General features: G+C 37.2%; 1 protein-coding gene across 3 annotated transcripts in view; it reads left to right on the top strand.

Moving 5' to 3' along the window:
- ZFPM2 (zinc finger protein, FOG family member 2) overlaps positions 1–4,124 on the top strand; it is a 424,511-nt gene extending 420,387 nt beyond the window's left edge. For all 3 annotated transcript variants that reach the window (XM_039853946.1, XM_039853945.1, XM_039853947.1), the window contains one exon: positions 612–4,124. In XM_039853946.1, coding sequence (XP_039709880.1) covers positions 612–3,103 — 2,492 coding nt within the window. In that variant the 3' untranslated portion in view covers positions 3,104–4,124. The remainder of the gene's footprint in view (positions 1–611) is intronic.
- The last annotated feature ends 16,138 nt before the right edge of the window (positions 4,125–20,262 follow it).

The raw sequence follows: 20,262 nt of genomic DNA, 5'->3' as shown, positions 1-20,262 counted from the left end.
GACACGAGTCAAATATCAGCCCTGGAGAGATAAACCATGTTCAGCAAAACCAATGGATGAAATTCTAGATTTATACCAAAGATAAATTAGGGGGTTATTAATTACTTTACAAAATAGTTCCTATTTGGATTCTTTTGAATAAAGACCTAATCGATGTGCTGAGAGTTATTTGATTTGCACACAGGTCATCACTATCAACTCTAATGAATGTCTACTTCTTCCTAATGTAGAACATAGTGTTATAGTAAGAAGTTACTGGGTTAGAAATTAAAAAATCTGAGGTTTAGTAATGGCTCCATTACCAAATAGCTTTATTATCATAATCAGTTCTCGTAGCATACATGCGTCTTTTTCCTGACCTGTAAAACAGAGACAATGACGCCTGTCCCACTATGATACACATGAAAGTGCTTTGGAAACTGTAAAGTGCTATTACTATTATCATATGTAGTAAAAACTGTCACACACACAAATTAATATCACAAATGAGATTCTGAAAATTTCAATTCATTTCTGTTGCGTTGAAGACATTAGATCATTGGTAAAGGTTCATATCATTACAACGCCAACACGTGAGGTTCTCAGTTTTCTTATTTTGTATGTCTCTTCAGGAGTGAAAATGGAAGAATTCCTCCCCCCAGGTGCCAGTCTAAAATGCACCGTCTGTAGCTACACTGCTGATTCTGTGATCAACTTTCACCAACACCTGTTCTCCCATCTCACTCAAGCTGCCTTCCGATGCAATCACTGCCACTTCGGCTTCCAGACTCAGAGGGAGTTATTGCAGCACCAGGAACTCCATGTCCCTGGAGGCAAACTTCCCAGAGAAAGTGATATAGAACACTCTCCAAGTGGAACCGAAGATAGCTTACAGCCAGCCACAGACTTGTTGACCAGAAGCGAACTCCCTCAGAGCCAAAAGAACATGCAGACTAAAGACGCAAGCTCTGACACAGAGCTGGACAAGTGTGAGAAAAAGACTCAGCTCTTTCTCACTAACCAGAGACCAGAGATACAGCCTACAACGAATAAACAGAGCTTTTCTTACACGAAAATAAAGTCTGAGCCCTCTAGTCCAAGACTCGCCTCATCTCCCGTCCAGCCTAATATTGGGCCTTCTTTCCCTGTGGGTCCTTTTCTCTCTCAGTTTGCTTTTCCCCAAGATATTACAATGGTCCCTCAAGCTTCAGAGATCTTAGCCAAGATGTCTGAGCTGGTACATCGGCGACTGAGGCACGGAAGCAGTAGCTACCCTCCTGTAATTTACAGCCCCTTGATGCCCAAAGGGGCTACTTGTTTTGAGTGTAACATAACATTCAATAATCTGGATAATTATCTAGTGCACAAAAAACATTATTGCAGCAGCCGATGGCAGCAGATGGCCAAGTCTCCAGAGTTCCATGGTGTTTCAGAAAAGATGCCTGAGGCTGTGAGTCCCAACACGGGCCAAACCTCCATAAACCTCCTCAACCCAGCCGCTCATTCTGCCGATCCTGAGAATCCACTTCTTCAAACGTCCTGCATCAGTTCTTCCACTGTTTTAGATTTAATCGGGCCAAACGGGAAGGGCCACGACAAGGACTTTTCCACTCAAGCTAAGAAGCTCTCCACCTCTAGTAGCAATGATGATAAAATTAATGGAAAACCTGTTGATGTGAAAAATCCCAGTGTCCCCTTAGTGGATGGGGAAAGTGACCCAAATAAGACGACCTGTGAAGCTTGCAACATCACCTTCAGCCGGCACGAAACATACATGGTCCACAAACAGTATTATTGTGCTACACGCCACGACCCTCCGCTCAAGAGGTCTGCTTCCAGCAAAGTGCCTGCCATGCAGAGAACCATGCGCACACGCAAGCGGAGGAAGATGTATGAGATGTGCCTACCCGAACAGGAACAACGGCCTCCCCTGGTCCCACAGCGATTTCTTGACGTAGCCAACCTCAGCAATCCATGTACCTCCACCCAAGAACCCACCGAAGGGCTAGGAGACTGCTACCATCCGAGATGTGATATCTTCCCAGGAATTGTCTCAAAGCACTTGGAAACTTCTCTGACGATCAACAAATGTGTTCCGGTGTCCAAATGTGACACCACTCATTCCAGTGTTTCCTGCCTAGAGATGGACGTGCCCATAGATCTCAGCAAAAAGTGTTTATCCCAGTCTGAGCGGACGACCGCGTCTCCCAAAAGGCTGCTGGACTACCACGAGTGCACTGTGTGCAAGATCAGTTTCAACAAGGTGGAGAACTACCTGGCACACAAGCAGAATTTCTGCCCGGTCACTGCCCATCAGCGTAACGACCTGGGTCAACTCGACAGCAAAGTGTTTCCGAATCCAGAAAGCGAGCGGAACAGCCCTGATGTCGGCTATGAAAGAAGCATAATAAAATGTGAGAAAAATGGGAATCCGAAGCAGCCTTCCCCCAACGGAAATTTATTTTCATCCCACCTAGCCACCCTGCAGGGCCTGAAAGTCTTCAGTGAAGCCGCGCAGCTCATTGCTACAAAAGAAGAAAACAAACATTTGTTCCTTCCCCAATGCCTTTACCCTGGAGCAATAAAGAAGGCAAAAGGAGCTGACCAGCTTTCTCCGTATTATGGAATAAAGCCAAGCGATTATGTTTCCGGCTCTCTTGTCGTCCATAACGCTGACATAGAGCAAAGCACAAACGCGGAAAGCGAATCTCCTAAAGGCCAGGCTTCCGCAAATGGGTGCGCTGTGCCGAAGAAAGATTCTCTGCCTTTGTTGCCCAAAAATAGAGGCATGGTAATAGTTAATGGTGGACTGAAGCAAGATGAGAGACCTGCCACCAACCCCCAGCAGGAGAACATTTCCCAGAATCCTCAGCATGACGATGGCCACAAGTCTCCCTCTTGGATCTCTGAGAACCCGTTAGCCACAAACGAGAACGTCTCACCAGGAATTCCCTCCGCAGAGGAACAGTTATCTAGCATAGCAAAGGGGGTGAATGGCTCCACCCAGGCTACAACCAGTGGGAAATATTGCCGGCTATGTGACATCCAGTTCAACAACCTCTCAAACTTTATAACTCACAAGAAGTTTTATTGCTCATCACATGCAGCGGAACACGTCAAATGAAATAACTAACTAAATTAAACATCAGTCACCTTTGGTACCCGTGTTTAGTATGTTGTTCTACCCAGTCCAGAAAAACAAAAACAAAGCGAAAGCTGTTTGAATTACATCTGGGCAATCAGGAGATAATTCATCATGGCTGAGTTGATGACTTGAGGTGTAATTTCATTACGGTCCATTAGTAAAGTGTATTATTGGTGCCATTTTCAAAAAGAATTAATTTATTTTACCAGCAGTATTCATAGCTGTGGTTATGTTATTTTTTATTTAAAAACTTTATATTAAAGTCATTTGTAATGTTATTGTATAGTTATTGTGTAGCACATATGGTTTGCACTGTATAGTAGCTTTTAAAGAAAATAGTCACAAATAATACAGAAAAGCATTTTAGAAATAGCTTCAAAAGCACTTGTGTATCTTGATTTCTTCTTATATGCTGTTGCAGATATTTGTATATGCTAAAATATAACTTGCAAAGATATTCTAATACACATGCTATAAGTTCGCCTTAAGATTTTAATTCTTGGATAATCAGGCTCCATTTGCACTTTATATTTTAGCAAATACAGTCTCTTAGTCACTAGGCTTTGCATTTGTATGTAGCCGTATGTTTCTGTCCATTTTCTTAATCTTAAACATGTATGTTAAATGAAGATGGCAATTTTTTTCTTGTATAGTACTTGTATTTTCTTTCGCTGATGCAGCTCTGTCTCAATTTTTAAACCTTTGCTGTTAAATGCAATACTTTATAAAGAATGAACAAAATTACTGGAAGCAGTATTGTAAGTAATGAGATAGTATTCATCAGTTTTATCTTGAAAGGCACAGTCTAAATCGAAACCCTAAACTCAATGCTGCAAGTATGAATTTAATTCATATATAAGATCTATTTAAATATAAGAGTAGCAATACTGCACCTGGTGATCACAAAGATAATGTTCTACTTCTGATAGAAATAATTTCTCAACAAATGTTGTTACTATGCATGTATATGGATGGAATAAAATTCCAGATTGTTGGAGAAGTTTGGCATACTTTTTTTCTTTAAAATACAAAAGAAACCATATATATATATTCCAATTTTTTTGTGTGATGAGAATAGGTTCAAAACAACACTAAATAGCTGTAGTAACATGATGACAAACTAGTAAAAGGATAAATTGTCCTTTATATGTGCCTAATTCATATAATGTATTATATAAAATGAACTGGACAATTCAATAACTAGAAAAGTTCTTCATTATAACCATATAATAATCACTGTGTTTCTTTTCTCTACCCCTATCACCACCATAGAGCACAAAAAAAGAATCCTTTAATGAGTGTTTCAAAGCCTATGCACAAGACTTGGCACGAATGTTGATCAAATGCACCCGACATTAAATGGAGTTTACCAGAGAAAAAGATTTTCATTTTGCGGAGCAATGAAGTAGATGGTAAAGTGACTCTGATGCATAAAGATGCACAAATTTCATGCTTGCAATTTGTAAAAAGCACTAGATTTTACACATATCATTTGTAAATTCCAAGGGTTTGTGTATTGAGGGGGAGTGGAGCAGACAATGCGGTTTAGATCACGGAGGACCTAATGAGCTGCCCAGGGATGTTGAGATGTGATTCAGTAGGCGAGATGGCACCTATTTCCAATCACAGACTGCAGCCTAGTGCAGTTTTAGAAACATTCCGATCTGGAAAGGCAATTACCTCACCTGTGGCTGAGTCACACTATTAGCAGGTAGTTTGCGATACACTATTACTCGTTCGTATTGGATTGGGTAACCCAGTAAACATAAGGTGCTAGCCCCAAACACAACGAATAAATACTGTGACAAAACATAAAAAAATATTGTGTCGCCAGGATTATTTCTCCAGTTTCTTCTTGAGAATAACTATTTTAAATGTAAAATCTTGACCTCAATTGATATTTTTCATTTCAGATGACTTAACCCTGAACAAAAGTAATGCGCTTAATAGGTTTTTGCAGGAATCTCTTAAAAATAGCAGGTCCTTAAAGACACTGGGATCGTCACAAAGACTTGCACAGCTCTCAGATGGCTACTGGCAAACATGAGTGTGTGTATATATATATATATATATATATATATATATATATATATGTATTGGTTTCATGTATATAGTACATTGATTAGACACATAGCTTTTGAAATGATCCCCCTCATTACTCTATCACCCCATCTGGCTCTGCACACAGCCATTACAATACTACTGACTACCTTCCCTATGCTGTGCGCCCCACTTCTGTGACCATCCAGACTTCCGTCCCCAATCTCTTCTTTTATTTCTTCTCTATTAAAAAAAAAAAAGAAAAGAAAATCAGCCAATCACATCACTTTATTGATCACCTAGGATTTTACCCACTATTTGGAGAATGAAGGCAAAGAAGTATGATACATGATTGCTTCCCTAAAGGAGCTTATAATCCTGCTCAGTTTAGTGCTTCTTAACACTGTTTCCTCATTAGACTCACTTGGGGAACATTGTTTTAAATGCCAATATATATGTATTTTTGGTACATTGGGCCTCACACTAGATCAATTAAAGAAAAATCCCTATCTGTGGGTTTGAGGAATCTATAGTTTTTAAAATCTGTCCAGGTGGTTCCGATATGTGACAATGCTGGGAAACACTAAATGGTAAACTAGGTCTAGGTATGAAGGATGAATGAGACTGAATAGAGTAAAAAGATAAAAAGAAAAAAGGAAACCACTGTGGGATGAAAGAGTTGAGAAAGACTATATGGATAGAGTATGTTCTAGAAAGGGGGTACAATGGTAAGGAAAGATACCTTTGGGAGGTATCCTTTTGGGAGCCCCGAAATATATGTGCACTATATCCAAAAGAATATTTCAAGTATTGTTTGTATAGTTGCAAAATCAGTTCTAATAGCCATTCACATATGAAAAAAACATAGCATAGGCCGAAATAATGACATTCAGACCAGAACTAGAACCTGGAGCGTATAGAGGACGAAAATAGCATTTCTCTACATGTGGAAATCATGTGAAAGTAGCATGTGAGGGTGAAGTGTAAAAAGTTTTTCAAAAGAAGAGGACTCAGATTGGAAAGTATGTGTATAAATAGGGATCTCTATCATGAGACTTTGAATGCCAGGCTGAGGTTTATGGTCTTGTCTTGTAGCTTGCCTCTTGAATACAAATGTGAAATGAAAATTGTTTAGGAATGATGATAGGGTGAGTGTGAGGTCTAGATGCTAGAGAGAGGGAGATAAGTTAGAAGGCCATAGTGGTGATCCCAATGGGGTTATTGAGTGTCTACACCAAGTGAATAGAAGACAGGTCTGAGCATAGGATTACATAATGACATATTAAAGAAGAAATCAAAGACCTTCAGCCTTCACTGACAAAAACGCTCTGTGTTCAACAAGACAACATTTAGCTCAGAATATTAGCACCAGTCGAATGGTTTGGGGGAAGGATGACAAAACAAACAATGGTTTATACTGATTCTTCAGATTGTTCTATGATATTTAAATCTTCTACAGAATACCAAAACCTACTAAATCAGAATATCTAGGGTAGGCTTGGATTTTTGGGGGGTTTTGGCAAAGCGACCCTTCTTGTCCTCCCTTGACCACAACTGAGAATCACTGAATTAAACATGGAAAAAGAAGCAGTATTCTTTGGTCAACATTAAAATAAAGTCTGCAGCAGAATTTAATACACGATTGGTCTTCTAAGTGTTGCTATCTCATATGTAACAAATTTAAGTATTTGAAACTATTATAATTTTAAAACAATTCAACATATGTTTTAATATTGGAATTGAAATTAAAAATTAAGTTGTTATGGAATCTGCAAACAATATTTGAAAATCTCTTAATTGGGTGGAACTCTCTCATTTTCTGGCAAAACGAAGGGCTAGCGACTGAAGCGTCCAAGGTCACAAAGCAATGGGCAAGAGCCAGACACCTGAGTCTTATTCTCAGGTTCCCTCTTCATGTCATCTTCCTTGGTCCACTAAACCAGAAGGAAAATACTAAGGCAAGCAGATGACATTCCAGCTATTTTTTTCTCTCTCTGATATATTTAAGCCTAACTCAAGCAATTTCTGGCTATAGGGAAAGGAAGCATATTAGTTTTTAATACTTCGGCACCAATCATGAGGCAGAAATGAGTCTGATGACAGTCCTACAGCAGGCAGAATATCTGTTCACCACAAATTTGGTGACTTAATACAACAGGAATTTATTCTTACAGATTTAGAGGCCAAAAGGCTGATACTGGGATGTCAGCAGGGCTACGCTCCCTACAGAGCCTCTCTGGAGGCCACTTCCCTCGCCTCTTCCAGCTTTTGATGGCTATCAGCATCCCTTGTCTTGTGGCTACATTAATCTCTACCTCCCTGGTCACGGTGCCTCCTCTTTTCTATATTTAATCTCCCTCTTCTCTTTTAAGGACACCCGTAATGGCATTTAAGGCCCACTAGGATACTCTTCCCATGTCCGGTATTATGTTGTATACATCTTTGCTGCAAGCATTTTTGCTGCAAGCATTTTCGCTGCAAATATTTTTGCAGCACAAAAATTACCTAATTGGTCATAAGGTAATTTCTCTGTAGAAGATAAAATAACTGGTTGACAATTTGGTTTCATTTCTCCATTGAAGAAGCAACTTAATGTATCTAAGCTAGTTGTCTGGTTTCATTTCTCTACTGACAAAGTTCTCTCAATATTCCATTTTTATATTATATAAATCTTAGCCAGATTGCATACTATACTAGAAAATGATGAATCGGTTTTTACAAATCCTTCGGCGGGCAGTCATCCCCACACCTGTTAAAAACCAAGTTAACCAAGCTATGACAAATATAAAAGAGGCGGCTACTAATCTACGACAGCTTTCAAGGGCATTAATTATCGATTATTTAGTTGGAAACTGATACTTCTCTGAATGAAGACATTTAGTAAAAAAGAAAAGTATGATGCCAAACGTGGAGACGAATCAACACGCGAAATATATATATGTATAATGTATACATATATATTACTATGAACAAAAGACTTCAAAGATGATGTATTTTTACTTTTCACAATAAAGTCTTTCTAATTTTGTTATTAGGTTTTTTTAATTCTTGTTTCATTATGTCCTTTTTACTCTCCCTGTTTCATTTTTCATTCTTTTACGTCAAAATTACCTTACAGCCAAGTCGTTATGCACCAAAAAAGCTCATGCCAAAGGTGTTTACGGCGAAACTACCTAGGACGGTTCTCTGCGCATCATGATCCTTAATCACAACTGCCAAGACTCCTTTTTTTACAAGGTAACATTTTAAGTTTTAGGGATTGGGATTTGATATCTTTGGGGACCTTTATTCAGTCTCTTACAGAGAGGTAACAAAATACTCTGGCCAACACAGAGGTGCAGGAGAAGGGAGAGAGGAAAAGGAGCTACGGCTCCAGCCAGGTTCTACAAATGAGTTATTTAACACAGCAGGAACGTCTTAGAGCTCGATTGAGACTTGAATGTTATCAACAAACATCAATGACATCCATAAAGAATACAGCGTCCAACTGATCATGTAGGACCCAGTTGTGAGGCAGAAATGAGTCTGATGACAGCCCTGCACCAGGCAGTTTATCTGTTTGGAATTTAGTAAACCTTATTAATTCAGAGAATCATGAAAAAGCAGACACAGGCTAGGCAAAAGTTTACTTTGGCACTATCTAGAAAAGAGAGTTTGCCTAGTATATTAATAGAATAAACAGGATTGAAAGAAAATAAACTGTTTTCAAGAACCTAAGCAATCTCATTTTGCATACAAATAATATATTAATTTCAAACGAGTTTTATCTTCATACTAAAGCAGAATGTCAGAGCTTTTTGCTTGGCAGCACTTCTTTGATTATTAATTCCATTTCTTACATGTGATATAACCTGGTTGCAGATGGCGTAAATGTATCAAATCCACTAAGTCCAGAACTATTATTTTCCACAAGAAAAACAATTAATCAAGTAAAATACACTGTTGTTGTATTTATGAAAGAATGTACAATGACCAAATAGTCTTTTAAAATTAATAATGAAGATTTAAAACTTTTAAAAAAATACAAGAAATGAAAAAATAGTACCCAATATCATAACGAGTTTAAAGTAAGAAAATAATAACAGAAAGAGGTGATTCAGATGAAAAAAAAAAAAGAATGAAGGAAATCAACATAGAAATAAAATGAAAAAATTTTAAGAGGAAAACAGAAAATTTGAGACAAAGGAATTAACATGAAGATATTCACACCAAGACAAGCAGAGACCTGGGGTAGCCACAGCTGCTACAGTGGATGAATTGTCCATGATCTTAGCCAAAGCCAATCCTCCCACTTAAGCTTCCAATTCCCTCTAACCAATTTGGTAATTTAGTTGCTTCAATGATTCCCTCTCTTTCCTTGCACAAAAGCAACAGATGTGTCTTTTTCAAGTTATGTAAGGACTTAGTCAAGAAGCATAAACATATACTCTGAACTGAAGTGTGAACCAGAAATAAAAGGTCCTTCTCACATGTCATGGATTGTACGATAATCCATCAATTACCTAATCCTGGAAAAGGGAGCGAGTTCCAGTAATGCTCAGATGAAATTCCCTGCCCGTCTGGTGGAGGAAGGCTTGGATCAGATTCAGCTGAATTTAGGAATCAAAGGAGTGTGATATTACTCATATATAGGTGTTGATCAGTATTTATCTATCACATCGGTACTACAATCACTATTTTACCGATGAACAAACTGAGGCTTAGAGCTGTTGAGTGATTTCTCAAATGACAGAGCCAGTAGAGTCAAGTCTTGAACCTAGTTGCTTGTCAGTAAGCTTTTGCTACACTTTTCCATAATGCTCTTGATCTCATTTTCTCTATTTCCAGCCAGGTCCCTTATATTCATGTTGCAGGTCTGCCTGACATCATTTTGCTGCCCCCTGGCCCTGAAGTTGCCCAAATTAAGATAATCATATATCCCATTCTGCCCGGGACAGTCCTGGCCTGGTTCAAAATTTATCTTAAACTTTTCATACTAAATATTATTATCAAGAATTACAATCACTATAAGCTGGGATGGATTCTATAGACTTCCAGTTTGTATTTCCAACTTCTAATATTGTTTCTGCTCCTAGTGGGTAAGATGCATGTCCACTAAAAAGTTTTCTCTTTAAGATGTGGTTAAAGCTAAAAGACAACCAGAGGTAACCTATCTTTTGCATTGACCTTTTCCAGATGCAATGTAACTAACGCCTTCTTTTCAAGGACAATTTAGACAGAAGCATCTAGGGACAATTTCATCCTTCTGTTTTTCAGTGGTTGTGGAAAAAGATTTAGGGACTGCTTCCTCTGCTCACTATTGGGTCTATGCCCTGGCCACCAAGATGCGAAATCCCACTAGGTGATGAGATCTATGAAAAGTGTGAGGAATTAATAAGAATGTGAAAATATGCTGAAAATAGAAGGGTGGTTATCATTGTCGAAGTTACAGGTAGACAGTATGAATGCTTTAATTACTCTGATTTTATCATGAAGTATTTGGTCATATATGCTATAAATATATAGCTAGTAAATTATTTTGTTGACATTGTTGTGTTGCAAAATGTCATTTCAACAGCAAAATGAAATTAAATGTCATTTAATTTTAAAAAATTAAGTATTAAAGTTTACATTCTCAGGAAAGCTAGATAATGAATGTATAACCTCTACAACTTATTTCAAATATATATTACATTGGTTAGACATTTATATAGTTTATGAAACGATGCTCCTGATTACTCTTTCCCTCCTCTGGCTCTACATCTATCCATTACATTACTGCTGACTGCATTCCCTATGCCATGCTCCCCATCCCCATGACCCTCTATTAACTACTAATTTGTACTTCTTTAACCCTTCACCCCTTCCTTCCAGCCCCTAACCCCCTTTCTATGGCCGACACCAGATTGTCCTCTATATTCGTGAGTCTGGTTTCGATTAGTTTGGTTTTTTGTTCACTTGCATATAAGTGAAATCATATGGTATTTATCTTTCTCTGTCTGACTTATTTCACTCAGCATAATAACCTCTTGGTCCATCAATATCATTGTGAATGGTCTACAACTTTTTTTTTTTACATCTACCATTCACTAAGGAAGCTGCAGAGATATAATTAACTACACAAAACCAAATCACATAAATCTGCTCAAGCACCTTCAGCATCTACTTCAAATTTAGGCATTATTTAGCTGATTGGGCCTGAAGATTCTGATTTAATATGTGCTGTTGCAGAGGGTTCGTACGGATTACTCCGGAAAGCATGACTCTTCATTTAAATCAAATGGCTGCTCTGTGCTTGTGTGCACTATTGGAATTGATATAGTGCACACGTAATTTAGTATTTTTCAAAATAAGCTACAGCATTCTATCAATTACATAAAATTTTATTTTCTATTGTAAGTGAATGAAATAAGAAAGCTTATGATTATCCATTATCTATATCCAAAAATGAACAGAGACAAATTATTTGATAATTTTTCTTTAAAATATATTTGTCAAAAGAAGGCAGGTAAAATGAAACAAAAGTAGTCCCTCTAAGAACTGAGATATTTGCACATTTCAATTAAAAATAGAAAAAACAGAGAAATGAAAATAGCATTTAGCAATTTCTCTCTGAGATTATAGTATAAATATTTAGAGTAAAAATATTACTTGTGTTATATATTTGTATACATATATTATGAATGTGCTCTTATATTCACTGAGTTGATTTGGTTTTTAAACATTTTTATTTTGAAATAATTTTAGATTTGTGTAAAAGCTGCAAAAATAGTACAGAGTTCCAATGTACCTTCACCTAACATTTCTTTATATTAACATTTTATGTAGCCATGGCACATTTATCAAAACTAACCTTGGAATGATATTAACTAAACTATATTCTAACTTCAATTTTTACACTAATGTCCTTTTCCTGTTTCAGGATTAAGTCCAGGATACCGTGTTGCACTTAGCCATAATGTCTCTTTAGTCTCCTCCAATGTATGACAACTTATTTGTCCTTTAATTTTCTACGACCTTGACACTTCTGAAGAATACTGGTCAGATATTTTGTAGGATGTTCCCCAATTTGGGTTTGTGTGTTTTCTTATGATTTGTCTGGAGTTAGAGGTTTAGGGAGAGAATAGCGGAGAGGTGAAGTGCTTCTCACTGCATCTTATTAGGACATATATGACATCAACACAATTTATCACTGGTGATGTTAACCTTGATCATTTGACTAAGGTTTTATATGCCAGGTTTTGCACTATAAAATTACCATTTTTTCCTTTTCCATACTCTCTTCATTAGAGGTGAATCACTAAATCTGGTCAGCATTCCAAGGGTGGGGAATTAAGCTCCAATTCCTAAAGGAAGGAGTGGATCTGTGTTAAAACCACCACATGATTAATAGATATATATGAAGAGATACTTTGAAGCTATTCAAATATCCTGTTTCTTTTAAAAGTTTCACTCAAAGATTTCAGCATTCAGCAGTGGATCTTGCCCACGGCAACTCTTATTGTGGTATACACCTCTATTTTGTTTCTCCCATTCTTTCTGTATTTATTATTGAAATTCTTCTTTAATGAAAACTTGTCCATTCTCCCCCATTTACATATTTATTCGATCATTTATATCAGCATGGACTCATGACATTTGCTTTATTCTGTCATAGAAGTTAATACTATCATTAATTGATTGCTCAAACTGTTCTAACTTTGGTCCTGGGGCACTCTCTGAGGTAGGCTTATTATTATTTTTTCTTACTATCTGGCAAGATACAATATTCCCCAGAATGCCTAATTTCACAACCCATTCCTATTGAAGTCTTCTTGTGTTTTCTTTGACCCAGTTTCAGAGTCAGTCTTTGCTCTGAAGGACCCTTATTTCTCTTACTGGAGAATGGTATTTAGAAGCCAAGATCTTGACACTAGGTATGCATGTTGTTGTAGGGTATCTCTGTTTCTAGACCATCTCAGCAGATAGAACTAGAATGTATTTATGTATAGCAACCAATGCAGGAGCACATTTTTATACCTATTTCTATACTATGTATATCTTAAAATAAGCATGAGCTCACATTAATACATCAGACTCTTAATTCAGCACTTATGTTATATTTTAATGGTAAGGCCAAATAATTTTTTTCTTTGATACAAATTGGTATGTATTTCTATTTTTTTGAATTTTATATTTAAAGATGACTCTTTTATATGCCCGCTTATATAAGAATTAGTTTATTTTTTAATAATTACATATTTTTAAAACATATTATTTTAACACACCCTTTTCACTCTCAAAAATGTCCCAAATATGGATAGTAAACTCTGTGATCCTACGGGGAATTAATCAGAGCCTGGTAGGCACTTTGAATGCTGTGATTTAGATGAAAGCCTCTCAAGCTTTCATATCCATAGGAATAATCTGAGGATCTTGTTAAACTGCAGACTCCAATTTAGGAGGACTGGGGAGGGGCCTGAGAGTCTGCATTTCTAATAAGCCTCCTAGCTGATGCCAGGTGCACTGATCATACTCTGAGCTGCAAGGCTGAAGACTACACAGTTGTCATTGCATGAGCTTTCTTTGCACTTGTCCCGGTGTCCTCATCCACAACCCATTCCTGCTGAACTCAGTAACCACGAGGATTCCATTCAAGTCTGCAGCTCTTTTCTTCATTACTCAACCTGTTTCAGTTTGGGGGCTTTGTCCGTAATACAAACAAGACAACTTTATGTCAACTTTTAAATTAAATCAGCTGTATTTGACAGGTGAATATGGGGGAGGCGGGCAGCATCCCTTTCACCCTCTTTTCATTCTTTAGTAGTTTGGGAAATAAAGAAGAGCTTTAAAACTTATTATTTGCCAGGCTACATTCATGATTTACTTATATACAACACTGTCTCACTGCGAACTTTCCCATTTCCAAGTTAATATTAATTTTGATGAGTTTTTTAACCCAAGGAAAACACTTGTGGAGTCTATTATAAGATTGGTGGACTCACACTGTGATCAGAGACAGATGCTTAAGGGAATAGTGGAGTCATTTGTGATTCTTGACTGTTCCTGGTGGGGGCCGGGAAGTGGAGAGAGAGACAGGGGGAGGAACAGAGTAAATGTGTAGAGTACTGCAATCTCATGGCTATCTGTACTAACTGCATGACACAAATCTCAAACTGAAACTGTGAAGGCAGATATTATTAGTTGGTTTCAATATTGTGACCTTCAAAATTATTCATTTTACTCCACTCATTCATTACTACATTCTAATTTTGAGTTCTTACTCTGACACAAGCATTATGATAGGCACTGGGGACCAGATGTTAAGGAATAGTTCTTGCCTTCCATTAGCTTTGGGTGGAAAAGTGTAGAATGAAAAGTACACAGAGGAATACAGAACATTATGATAAATGCTGCACTGTTGCATGGCATCCTGGAAAAACAAAAGAAAGCACCTTATCCAATCTTGGGGATCCTAGGAAAGTTTTCCAGAGGAAATGGTGTCTAATTTGAGATATAATTGATGAATAGAAAGTATCAGGTAAAGAAAAGCAGGGAACAAATGACAAGAGGGGGAAGGTAAGAGGAGATAGGTGGAAAAAGATGATTTCTAGAACATTCTAATAAGAAATCAGCATGTGCAAAACCCAGATGTTGAGAAGAGCATAGTTCACTATGGTAAATACAACTTTCTCCAATTTTTGCTTTTCCTGGGCTCCCCACCTTGGTGATGCCAGCACCACTCACCTGGTTACCCTGAGTAATCTGATTTTCTTCTCTCTCATTCTACTGCCTCCCACTTTAGACTGTCATCTAGTTCTGTCTATTCTTCCTTCTAAATAGATCTTAAATGCATTTTCTTGTCTCTATTCATGGTGCTACTAATTTATAGCAAAATCATCTCTTAACCTAGATTGCTACAAAGCCTTCAAACTCATCTTTCTAATTTCAATTTTAAACTTTTTCAGGTGGAAAAACTTATTTTGACTCAGTGATCTTTCCAAAGATAAAATCCGATTGCTGTCATTTCCTTTTAAATCTTTCATTGGCTCCCCATTGCTCTCAGAATCAAGTCCAAATTCTTTTACCTGATCAATAAGACCTTTGTTGATTGGGCTCCTGCTTACATTTCTGCCTTGCTGATCCAATACTTGATTCATTTCATGCATATTTGTTCATTACCTATATGTTATAGGCACTATGCCAGACACTCTAAATAAAATGATGAATAACAGCCTTATATACATAATGCTTATATCCTACCAAAAGAAGCATTTAAACAAATAATTACATCATTTGTCAGAGTTTTGAGAACTCCAGCCCACCACCACTTTTATGCTGCGAGTACTCTATGTATTCTATTAGTATTTGGAATGATCTTGGGCCTGACCTGTTTTGGAGTAGAATGTTTTCTACATGTTTGACTAACAGGACCACTTGTCACCCAAAGCCAAGCAGATTACGCCATCATTAGGCACCTCACACTCCTAATGAGGCTTTCTTCAATTATAATAAATTTTAAAACAGATGATCACTTTAAAAATCTTTTTTAAAAATTCTCCTTTTAGATGTTTCTGAGGTTAGGACTCAAAGAGTCATCTAGTGCATTTGTTTTCTCTCAGCCATGAGTTTTCCATGGAAACATTCCTTCCCATGCCTATCCTCTCCCATCCCTGCCTGTGTCCTTATCAATCTGTCATTTGCTAAATCTTAAATGCCTTTTAGATCTTAGTTAAAAATTGCCTTTTATGTTATGCTCTTATAGAGATCCTCACATCTGGGTTAGGACTCCCTCCCATGAATGCTAGAGGCATTTTATAATCTCTATCTTTGCATATTATGAAAATGTGTGAGTTAATACCTGCTTAATTCTTGTATCCCTGAAACTTAGCATAATATCTGACACATAATGGGTAATATATACCTATCAAATGCATTAATCAATGTTTTTCAACATAGGATACGAAGTGAGAAAAATGTAGAAGGAGACATTGTCTTGGATATTATCTAAGGCGGTGGCTCTCAAAGTGTGACCAGGACAAACGCATCACCATCTAGGAACTTATTAAAAATGTGTAATTTCAGCCCTACCCCAAGCATTCTAAATTAGAAAGTGGAGGTGGTGAGGGGGAGCAGGCACGGCAGGGAGAAGTTTGGAGCACAGCAATATATGTGGTTTAACATGCTTTCCATGTGATTCTGATTCATGCTAAAGTTTGAGGAACACTGACCTAAATGTTACTAAAAAAAGCCTAGATAAATCTGAAACTGATTTCGAGAAAAAAGAAAATGGCAATACTGACAATCTAATAACAGCTATCATTCCTTAAGTACCTCTTGTGCCAGATGCCAAAGAAATGACCTTTTTGAAGTTGTGACCCTAGAACAGTCTTGTGACTCACACAATCCAATTAGATATGGTTTCAATGTAAGCTTGACACTGACAGATAAAAAGAATGTGATAAGAATTCAGAAGAGAATGAAACAGTAAATAGATTGATATAATATAATCAAATAGAATAATCACCTGAACAGGAATTACTAATTCAAGTAATTTGAAAATTAGGTACTGTGTAACTTCAATCCATTGGTCAAAGTCTCTGTGATACTTCTTTTGAAGGCTTTAAACAACATCAATATGAAAAGGTTGAGCCTGTTAATCAGAGTTGCATTTTGGCCCATACATTCCTGATTATTAAGAGATCTCTGCAAGCTGAGGAGTTGGTTATAAACAACTTGAAAAATGACTGCAGTATTTCTGGGGATGACATAATGGTTTAAAGTTAATATGTCATATGTGTGATTGTGGTTTAAAATATATAATTGACCTAATGGTTTAAGTTTCTGATTTTAAATTGAATTTTTATTATATTGGTAAACAGTGTCAAAACATGTAAGGGAATTTAGTATTTACTATATTTATCACTTTAATTTGTTAGATTTACCAGACTTGTATAAATATTTAGAAACGTTTATTTGTCAATGTGTAATTGAAAAAGTTTTAAAAGATATCAAATATATTGTTTGTTAAAGAAATTTAAGTTTCTGAATTTTAACTAAGTTGTAAATGCGAATAATATTTAAATTTAAAGTACTGTTTAAATTTGTTAATTTATAAACAGAGTAAGACACAAATTAAACTTAAGAGCTTAAGGAAAGCTAAATTTTTAAATTTATAACTTTAAAACTGATGTAACTTAGAGTAACCTTTTTTGAGTATGAAAAAATGCCCTGAGGACATTTAAAAAGTCAGAAACTCATATTTAACACCAAGGTTTTCACCAGAATTGACTCATGGAATCCTTCTAGTAACCTTGAGAAGCAGAAAATGTTTTTATTCTCCTTTTATAATGAGCAACAGGTTAAATGACATAAGCGAACGTACAGCTAGGAGCTGGCAGAACTAGGCTTCCAACCCAGCGTGTCAGATTCCAGGGCCCATCATCAAACCACTCCATTTTATTCCTTCTCACTACAGGCCTATTTGAAGCCAAAGGGGCAGAAAATGAGGCTTAAGAAAGGTCCTTGAGTAGTTGGTTTGGAGGGAACCTGGGAGTGCTCAGAATGGTGCTGGAGAGAGAGCTGACTTTTACTTCCCTTTTCACCTCCCCCTCATCTCCTTCTCCTTCCAGTTCCTCTAGAGGGGGCCTTAAAGAAAGGACCTTTGAGTTAAAATGGTGGAAAACATTCCCAGCTAGGGATTTCTTCTGGAAAGACTGAGCATTAGAATCCCCGCTTGACTACTTTTTGGCCCTAACCCTCTTCCTACATTTGAGCCTCTCCTTTCTGGTCATCACCAGTCAATCTGTCTCTTGCCAGCAGTCTGTTAATTGTGACTTCTTTTTCATTTCGCTCTCAACAAATGAATTTTAAATATATACTTTGTTTCAGGATCTGAACTGGGAACATAGGTTCTAAAGGGTGAGATAGAATATAAATAATTTACAATCTCAAGCATAATGTGTGTAAGAGGCCTTTCTCCTGGAGGAAAACATAAGTAGATTTTTGATTGACAGGTAAGAGTGTTCTAGGAAAAGATAACACATATTAATAAGCCTGGAACCAGAGAGTTTGATCTTTAAAGGAACTTAAAGAAATAAGAAAGGTTGTATTTTTCAGAGCAAGAAAGGGGAACTGGCCCCAGTGAGGCTGCAGAGTCACTGTGCTAAGCTTCCACGTTATCACATAATCAGCATTGTTCAAAAATTGGCGAGTAAAGTGAGTTGGCCAAAGAATACAAACAGCATCAGTCAGGAGACCCAATCTGTCAGACAGTGAGAAAGTCTTCTAAGACACTCGACATTAGAACGAAAACCCTGCTACTGGAAATGAGGACAGGAAATTAATTGTGCAGTTTAGCTCTGTTCAGTTCATCAAGTATTTATTGACCATATTAATTGAATTTATTTGTATGTCACAGTATTAGATACAGGGGCATGAGGATGAATAAAAAGAAATCTGGCCTTTGAAGAACTCTAGCCACACACACACGTGCATTTATATAGACACACAAATTTATATATATGTAATATATTCAGTGTATATGGCAAGTGTGAAAATCTATATTTAATATAGATTTATTTAGCAAATATATATGACATATGTGTGTATTTATGTATTTCCCCCAAAATGATGAATATATAGAAATTCTGACCCTTTAATTTAGTTTAACATGTGTGTACATGTATTTAGAATATGTATGCCATATATAGTATATCTTTATTGATACATATGTATATATCTCACATACTATAATAGCTTAGATGATAGGCCACTAATATAGAGAGAGGATGAGAAGCCAGTGATTTGCCTCATAATAAAAGGAGCCTGTGTCCCAGTGGTCCAGAAAAGAAGGGAAATGGTCCCTGTACTGTCAGTAAATCATCTTCTGGAGCCTCAGGAGGCTGGCCCTGGAAACATGGTTCAGTTATAGGGTAAAGCTTCTGTCCTTAGGCAAATATGGAAGGGTTAGAGGACTGACCCAAGGGGACAGTATAGTCCTAAAAATGGAAGCATCAGCCCATTGGCTGGCATCTTTAACAGGACATCTACCAGGTACAGCCAGCTGCAACAACTGTGGAAAATAAGAAGGCTTATGACACTTTTATTATAAGAAAGATCTTATTTCACACAAAATTTACATGACTATATTGAAAGAAAAGAGAGGCTTGTTTGGTAACATTACTCCCTTCTCTGTTCCTCACTGAAAACTCTTGCTTGGAATAATGACAGAGTTGCTGCCACTTGAAAGCTGATTTGGAAATGAAAGGGCTTACTTTATCTCAGACCCCATGATTCATGGGGAATCGCAAACCTATTTCTCGTAATGTTTTCCAGAGAGACTTACTGATCACAGTTGTTTCCTTCCCAGAGGTGTGCTCCTTCTAGCTCAGGGATGAGGCATATCTCTGGGACACCCAGAGGACATTTATAGTCACTTCCCAAGTGGCTCTTGTTCTCTGGATTAAAAACGGAAATTATCTCTTGGCTGTCAATGTAACATTTTCCAGCAGCATGAAATTCTGTCAAACAGAAATTGAAGATGAATAAAACGAAGATATACACTCAGGATTATTCCCATTGTGAAGCAGCAGTGCTCTGCACTGACGATTCTACACCCTAATAGTAGATTTAGGTAAATAGAGACATACTGGTTTTCTAAACACCCCATACACTTTGCCACAGGAAGTAGCAGTGACTGAATAGATGGACAAACGCTGTGAGCATATGCAATGAGTCAACTATACAGCACTCCAGGGCAGGATTACAAATGGTTCGTGTACATTCAGGGGGGTAATCAGTTATCATAATTCCATTTGTAATTTATGTTTGCATGAAAATGTAGTTTTAACCATTGCTAGGATTTGAGAAGCAAGTGCAACCTGTTTTCATTTTGTCAAACTCCAGGGAGTTTCAGCATGTCAGTTCAGTAAGAATGCATATCTACATTATTGGATGGCTGGTTTTGAAGAATAACTAACTACTCTTTATAGGAACAGAACATGTCTGGTTTGTGTAAAACTGCTCATTACCCATCAGGCTTCATTCTAAATAGACACCTAAATTCAGGACAAAAAAAGTCCAATGAACAGGAAGGCCAGAAATGCTGTTCACTTTAGATATGTTGACAACACCTGAGA

Source organism: Pteropus medius, unplaced genomic scaffold, assembly GCF_902729225.1.
Source record: "Pteropus medius unplaced genomic scaffold, Ma_sr-lr_union100, whole genome shotgun sequence".
In the NCBI taxonomy this organism is placed as follows: Eukaryota; Metazoa; Chordata; class Mammalia; order Chiroptera; family Pteropodidae; genus Pteropus; species Pteropus medius.
This window is presented reverse-complemented; position numbering and strand designations above follow the sequence as displayed.